The sequence below is a fragment of the Panthera uncia genome, chromosome A2, assembly GCF_023721935.1.
Source record: "Panthera uncia isolate 11264 chromosome A2, Puncia_PCG_1.0, whole genome shotgun sequence".
Lineage (NCBI taxonomy): Eukaryota > Metazoa > Chordata > Mammalia > Carnivora > Felidae > Panthera > Panthera uncia.
Genome location: NC_064816.1, coordinates 156,597,026 through 156,604,339, shown reverse-complemented (window position 1 = coordinate 156,604,339; position 7,314 = coordinate 156,597,026). Strand labels below are relative to the sequence as shown.

The following is a 7,314-nucleotide window of genomic DNA, read 5'->3' as shown; positions in this document are numbered from 1 at the left end:
GGCTCCTACCCCATCACCTGCTAGCTGCCCTATTCGGCTTTACTGTTCTGCATTGTTCTCGTCACCCACGGGAAACCGTTTAGATATGTACTCACTTAGAAAGCAAGGATCTGGCCTGTCTTGTCTACTGTAGCCAGCCTCTAGAAAGGCTTCAGGTTCATGGTAGGAACTCGGTAAGCGCTGTGGGCCAAATGACTGAGGAAACAGAAGAGCTCCAGCCCACGCTGAGTGAATTGGATTAGAACACACAGGTGTGGAGGCAGCATTCTGGATCAATCGTTTACCAGCAAACTTCAAACTCTCCCCACCCTGGCCACTGCTTGTTAAGCAGATGATAGGAGTCTCACGGAACTCTGAGAGAAAAATACCACTTCGTCATAGGAAAACTCCAATCAGTATGTGAGGGAGGCAAAAAAGAAGACACTTAGGAGAAAACTTGGGTCTGTAATTCTCCCCCTTGAAGGACTCTGACTGTAGGTAGCAGTGCCTCAGACATATTCTTTTATCCAGAACATTATTCTAGAATGACAGGAACGCGAGAACCTTTGAGGAGCCTCTGGCTCTGAGGGGAACCGATGCTCAGCGGGAGGAGGACGCCTGACGTCCTGGGGACCACGTTTACCAGCCGCTTGGTGATTTGCTCTCAGGACCACACGCTGCCAGGAAGAGTGGCAACAAAGCATTTTGGCGTCTCAGCCAAGAGAGGAGGTACTTGACTTTCCCTGGAGATCTCCATTTTTACCCTTTCCAGGTCAGATCGCCTCTATTAGGATGATGCAGTGTCTATTTCTACTCCCGACCAGCATCGGGCTGTGTCTTCTTCAACTTAATTCAAAAGATGGATTTGGAAGCCTGTGGGTATCGATTTGTGGTTTAAAAATCTACTAAAAGCCAAGCTTGATTTAGAAACACAAGGAAATTCTAAATAGAACCTCTGTGAAGCCTCCGCAGTTCAGCAGAAGCAGGTGTATGTGCAAATGTTTCCTTCCTGCAAGGGACACGCACCGCTGTGCGTGTTCACCAAATACCGAAAGTGCTACCTCCGACCTGAGCTCATTCCCACCCAGACTCCTCTCAAACAAATCCACGTGGCGAGTCAGAACGTAAAGCCTGGTTTCAACTCAGAGCCTTTCTCCTCCGTTCCAAGACCAAATCTGGGTCACAGTTAAATTCGATGCCTTCAGAACTGGCCAATGAGACTTCAGATGTTCTCAGAGGTGGTTGGCCTCAGCTGTCTTAAAACATGAGAAGAGTCTCCTCTAAACGGGACTTAAGAAGGTTTGTTCTGAGGACGTTATTAGGAATTACACTAGTACGGGCGCCCGGGTGGCTCAGCCGGTTGAGCATCCCACTTCCGCTCAGGTCGCGATCTCACAGTTCATGGGTTCGAGCCCCGCGTTGGGCTCTGTGCTAACAGCTCAGGGCCTGGAGCCTGCTTCGGATTCTGTGTTTCCCTCTTTCTCTGCCCCTCCCAGGCTCACGCTCTGTCTCTCTCTCTCAAAAATAAGTAAACATTAAAAATTTTTTTAATTACAATATAACATAATTAACTAGTACACAGTAACATTCCATTAAATTACTACATTCAACCACATTATAAAAAATAAAATTAATTTTAAAAAGAACATTTGGAAAGTATTTAATTTCATAGCTTCTAAACTGCTCTAAGAAACTTCCACTGGTGGAGACGCTGTTTATTATCTGTGCCTGCCCTGGTTCACAGTTCTAACAAATGTGTGCAGGGTAGACAAAAATCATTGTAACAGATTGACATGATTTATGGGTCAGATCGAGCTAAAAACACTTCTTACAGTTAAACCATAAATCAAAAAGTGACCATAGGCTACCGCAAGTATGTAAGAAAAATAATTCTACAGCCTATTATTTGAAAAAAATTGGTAGAGGGGCACCTGGGTGGCTCAGTCGACTGAGCCACCGACTTGGGCTCAGGTGGTTGGTGAGTTCGAGCCCCGCATCAGGCTCTGCACTGACAGCTAGGAGCCTGGAGCCTGCTTCGGATTCTGTGTCTCCCTCTCTCCCTGCCCATTCCCCACTCATGCCCTGTCTCTGTCTGTCTCAGAAATAAATAAACATTAATTTAATTTTTTTTTTTTTTTTTTTTTAAAGAAAAAATTGGCAGAGAACTGGCAAGGGGTAAAGGACCTAGCTTGTGCTCACCATCTCCATCTAGTGGTGGATCCCTGCGTGAGGTTTAATGGACTCCATGAGGTCTGTTGGATATTCAGGTTGGTATTTGCCTTCTGACCACTTTGATTTAGGAAAATATTTTTGCATCATGAAGCTGACTCTTTAAATGTACTCCATAAAGGTGCAAATTCCTTGTAGTAGTTTGCTGAATTTTCTTGAAAGAGTAATTATAAATTTTAAAATGTTAATGGCATGTTAATATTAAGGTACTTCCACTGATTAAAATCCAAGTTTCATTTCCTGCCACGTCAAAACATTAAAAATGGCATCCCGATCTCTTAAATATTTTTTCCAGATAAAATACAAGATTCATATGTTGATTCTTTTGTTTTAATGTTTTTCTTTTTTTAAGTTTACTTATTTATTTTGAGAGAGAGAGAGAAAGAGAGAAAGCAGGGGAGGGGCAGAGAGAGGAAGAGACAGAGTAGCCAAGAAGGCTCCGTTCTGCACTGTCAGGCATGGAGCCTGATGCGGGGCTCGAACTCATGAATTGTGAGATCGTGACCTGAGCTGAAATCAGGAGTTGGATGCTTAACCGACTGAGCTACCCAGGCGCTCCCATATGTTTATTCTTAAAAAGTTAATTTTGATTCTTTTTCAGCCTAGTATTAGCCATCCTAGCCTCATTCTTTGGATCACTGATTATTGTGTCGTATAGACAAAGACGTGGCTTTTCTAATAATCGGGTTGAGTGCATAGTACCAAGTCTTAGGAAAGGATTTCTTCTGTACGTGTGTGTGTAGGTTTGCTAGGGCTGCTGTAACACACACACCGGGTGGTTCAAAGAGTAGAAAGTTATGATCACAATTCTTGTGGCCAAAAGTCCAAGGTCAAGGTGTCCACACGGTTGGTTCTCCTGAAGCTCCTCTACTTGGCTTGTAGATGGCTGTCTTCTCCCTGTGTCTTCACGTGGCCCTCCTTCTGTGTCCTAATCTTTTCTTATAAGGACACCAGTCATACTGGATTGGTGTTCCCCCCCCCCCATGACCTTGTTTTACTTTAATTACCTCTTTAAAGTCCAAACTCCGGGGCGCCTGGGTGGCGCAGTCGGTTGGGCGTCCGACTTCAGCCAGGTCACGATCTCGCGGTCCGTGAGTTCGAGCCCCGCGTCAGGCTCTGGGCTGATGGCTCGGAGCCTGGAGCCTGTTTCCGATTCTGTGTCTCCCTCTCTCTCTGCCCCTCCCCCGTTCATGCTCTGTCTCTCTCTGTCCCAAAAATAAATAAAAAACGTTGAAAAAAAGAAAATTTAAAGTCCAAACTCCAAATACAGTCACATTATGAAGTACTTGGGGTTAAGACTTCAACATATGAATTTTAGGGGAACACAATTTAGCCCATAACTCTCTCTCTCTCTCTCTCTCTCTCTATGTGTGTGTGTATATACACACACACACACACACACACACACACACATATATAAAGTACATTGTATATAGTGTGTATAAATAAAAATAGTTCATGGACTCTGATTAAACATGTTGGATCACACATGTGTTTATCCCTACTCCCTTCCAAAACTCCATCAAAACGATGGTAAATGAATAAAAAGATACAAATTCACAAGGAGAAAGAAGCCGGGAAGGAGACAACCATGGTTGAGACACAGAACCTGTTCTACAAGCCGGCTGGGAAGGAGCCGTGGTAACTGAGCTAACAGAAGCCAAGGGTCTTTCTGGTACCCCCAGAGCACATGGCAAAGGAAGCTGTCAGCTCTCTGTGGAGAAGCACAGCAGGAGTGAATAGGGAAGGGGAGGAAACTTGTGCCAAACCCTGGGCCATCAGTCACTTTCCATGTATGTCCTCATTTAATCCTCAAAACAAGCCCGTAGCGTGGAGTTTCTGATGGCCACCTTGCAGAGAAGGAAGCAGAAGTTCCGGGGATTTGGGGGGGCGGGGGGTGGCGGTAAATGAGACCCTCTGTTTGGGGTAATTAGCCTAGGGCCTGGAGCCAGAGAAATGGCAGTGCTGGTCCCCGGCCCACCAGGTCCCAGAGCTGGTTCTTATTTGCTCAGGATGCATGGTGGCTGAGTGGTATTTGGACAGTTTCCCCCTCGTCCCACACTAGCCTGGTGAATTCCATCACACCGTTCCGACATGCCTGCGGACTCGCACGAGACCTCTGAATCTATCAGCACCAAGGATGAGACACGCAGGATCAAGACTGAACATGTTTGCTGGTGATAAGTCACTGGACACCATACTCCTCTCTCTCCGTGTGGCCTTGGAGGCAAGGGGAGGGGTCAAATGACTCCTGAGGCCTCATCGGGTTGAAGGATGTCTGTATTTGTGGGAAGGCTTTCCCGAAATGTGGGTCTGAGGATGCTGGGGACTGGTCACCCAGGAGGGGCTGAAGAAGACGGCAGCCCTACAGAGGCAGGACAGGGGGCCGGGCAGCCCCATATTCCATGGAGAAGCCGGGCCAAGACCGCTGAATGCTTGGGCTCCTCAGCCAAGGGGAAGAGGAGGGGAGGGTGGATTGGCCAGGGTTGGGGTGAAGGTCAGGCGGCAAGTCAGGGCGGGGAAGCGGGAGGGTGGATGGGAGGTGGGAGGTCTCCAGGGCTGGCTGCCTATCCTAACGGGGTGGGGAGGAGCCTTGGGAGGGCTGGGAGCTGGAGGGGGGTGTGGGAGGAGATGGGGGCCGAACCGGATTGGAGGGTGGGGGGCAGGAAGAGGCTGACAGGCTTGCCACAGTCGGCCAGAAGGGCAGCAGAGGCCCTGAAGCAGAGAGGAGGTGAGGAGGGGAGAGGGCCCCAGAGGCAGCTAGGTGAAAGGAGGGGCCACAGGGAGCAGCTCCAAGGGTGAGATCTGTCAACCCAACTGTCCGTCTGTCCGTCCATGAGCCTTTGCTATAAGGCAACACCCTGGTATCTTTCACCGAGGGGGCTTCTGTTTCCACATCTGTAACCTTCTGGTCCTAAGACCGCCAGTACACCGGAGTTCTGGGGGTGGGTCCATGCCTCAGGCAACCCCAGTCGTGGGCTGGGGTGGGCTGGGGTGGGCTGGGGGATGGGATCAGAAGGGCTGGGAGAGGGGTGGTGGGGGAAGGCCCCAGAAAAGAAGTTAAAGGAGACTTCTGCCTAAAGAAGAAAGCCATGGTAGGGCGGAGCTGAGACCCCGGTTTGGTTTCGGGGATCAGGGCTATGTAGGGCCAATGGCCACAGGCAGCCCCAGCACAGGGAGGGTTAAGCATCCTCCGGGTTCCCACCCTGCTCTGGGCCCCTCCCTTGTGTTTACGTCCTCCCAAAAATATTCTGCCTCCAGCTGGCCTCCTTCTGTGTCCTGCCCCTCCCCCTTGAGTTAGCCTTGGGGGCCCGAGGGGGTGCCAGGGCCAGGGCTCCCAGGACTAGGAGGGAGCCAGCAGGCTTGGGCGTGCTGGGGCAGAAGCGGACCTGGAGAGGCTGAGGTGGGGGAAGCAGAGAGGAGCTCTGGGGGCAGCAGGCAGGAAAGGGGACTGGATTCACACGGGGAGAGAAAAAACGCTTTAGGAAACAGTGAGGCGGAACCGTGGTAGTGGGAGACAGGAGGGCTTCCCAGGCTCTTGGCCTGAGGACAAAAGCCAGCTCAGCATCTAGCCGGGACAAGGCCAACCGTGGGCTGAGCTGGATCCAGGGCAAAGTGGGGGGTGGGGTGGAGAGGGGCGCAAGGATGAGGGGAATACCAGGGGAGTCTGGACAAGAGGGCCACTTCCTGCCCCTCCACCTCTGCCTCCCCCACCAGCTGCAGGGCCCGGGCTGGTGGCTCCTCTGGCTGAACACACTCTCTGCAAGGCCAGGGTGACAGAGGTGAAGCCATGTGGCAGCTGCTGATCCCCGTGGCCCTGTGGCTGGGCATGGTGGGCCTGGGCAGAGCGGAGCTCACGGCAGCCCAGCAGCGGGGCCTGCAAGTGGCCCTGGAAGAATTCCACAAGCACCCGCCTGTTCAGTGGGCCTTCAAGGAGATTGGCGTGGACAGTGCCACGGACACGGTTAGTGGCACTGCCTGGGAAGGGGAGGGGTGGGGGCAGGAAGCAGGTGCAGAAGCGCTTGGGCTCCGAGCACCCAGCTCTCCAGAGGCGGCCGGCATCCCAGCCGCCTTCTCAGATGTGCTGTTTCACGCAGGGGAGGAGGGGCAGGTCACATCTAGGGACTGCTGGGCCCGCTCAGCCGGCTGCTGGTCTTTGTCTGTCGGCAGCTCTTCCCTGCAGGGACCTTTGTGAGGCTGGAATTTAAGCTCCAGCAGACGAGCTGCCGGAAGAAAGACTGGAAAAAAGCTGAGTGCAAAGTCAAGCCCAATGGGGTGAGTGAAGGTCTGTGTGTGTGTGTGAGAGAGAAGAGAGAGAGAAAGAGAGAGAGAGAGAGATGGGGGCATTCACTCGGTGCGAGCGTATGTCATCGGGGTCCAGCAAGAAGCCCTGAGGTTGGGGCAGCCTCCCTAGAGGCTGACCTGGCTGTGTGGGCCCCGGGTCACGGCACTGTGGGCGGCCAGGGCCGGGACAGGCAGGAGCAGAGAGGATAGATGTTCTTCAGGGAGAGTCCTCCTCCTGTCCGAGCTCCTCTCTCCGGCTTCCAGTCACTGGTGGAAGAGGCCCACGGTATGGGGTTTGCCGGGTCCCCATCCCAGGCCCGGTGAACTCCCCACTTTCGTGAGTCTTCAAGTAGACACAGCCCAGCCTGGACTGATTCGTAACAGGGCTTGACTGTATTCTGTCACCTCGGGGGCACAGCCCTTGCCACGGGGGAGTCCCCAGGCTGGGAGTGCCACCATCTCGGAGATCCAGTGCTAGTCCCGGCCCTCCCAATCACCAGCCTGTGACTGTCAGCTCCTTGAAAGGCCTCAGTTCCCTCCATCTGTTAAGGGAGGGACTGGATTATACCAGTGACTTTTTCCAAACTTTTATGTCATGACCCTTGTATTCAAATCAAATCCTAGAAGAAAATGCAAATTAATATATCAGTAGAGTGGCTCTGGTCAAAGTCCAGTGGGGAGAGTCCATCTGGGGAAGGAGTCCTGCCTGCACACACACCATTAGCTTGAGAGCTGCAGGATGGGCCCCGACTTGTGAGATCTCCCCGTCCTGGGCCGGGCCTGGCCCGCAGGACCCCTTGCCTCTCCGCCCTACAGCCTGCT

At 52.0% G+C, this 7,314-nt stretch overlaps 1 protein-coding gene across 3 annotated transcripts in view; it reads left to right on the top strand.

Annotated features, from left to right (window-relative positions):
* The first annotated feature begins 4,841 nt into the window (after positions 1-4,841).
* The window catches only part of RARRES2 (retinoic acid receptor responder 2), a 3,344-nt gene continuing 871 nt past the window's right edge, over positions 4,842-7,314 (top strand). Inside the window, exons 1-3 of one of the 3 annotated variants that reach the window (XM_049642086.1) lie at positions 4,842-4,939; positions 5,926-6,172; positions 6,379-6,483. In XM_049642086.1, the coding sequence (XP_049498043.1) occupies positions 5,999-6,172; positions 6,379-6,483 (279 nt within the window). In that variant the 5' untranslated portion in view covers positions 4,842-4,939; positions 5,926-5,998. The remainder of the gene's footprint in view (positions 4,940-5,925; positions 6,173-6,378; positions 6,484-7,314) is intronic. The other 2 variants (XM_049642087.1, XM_049642088.1) reach the window with 2 other exon arrangements.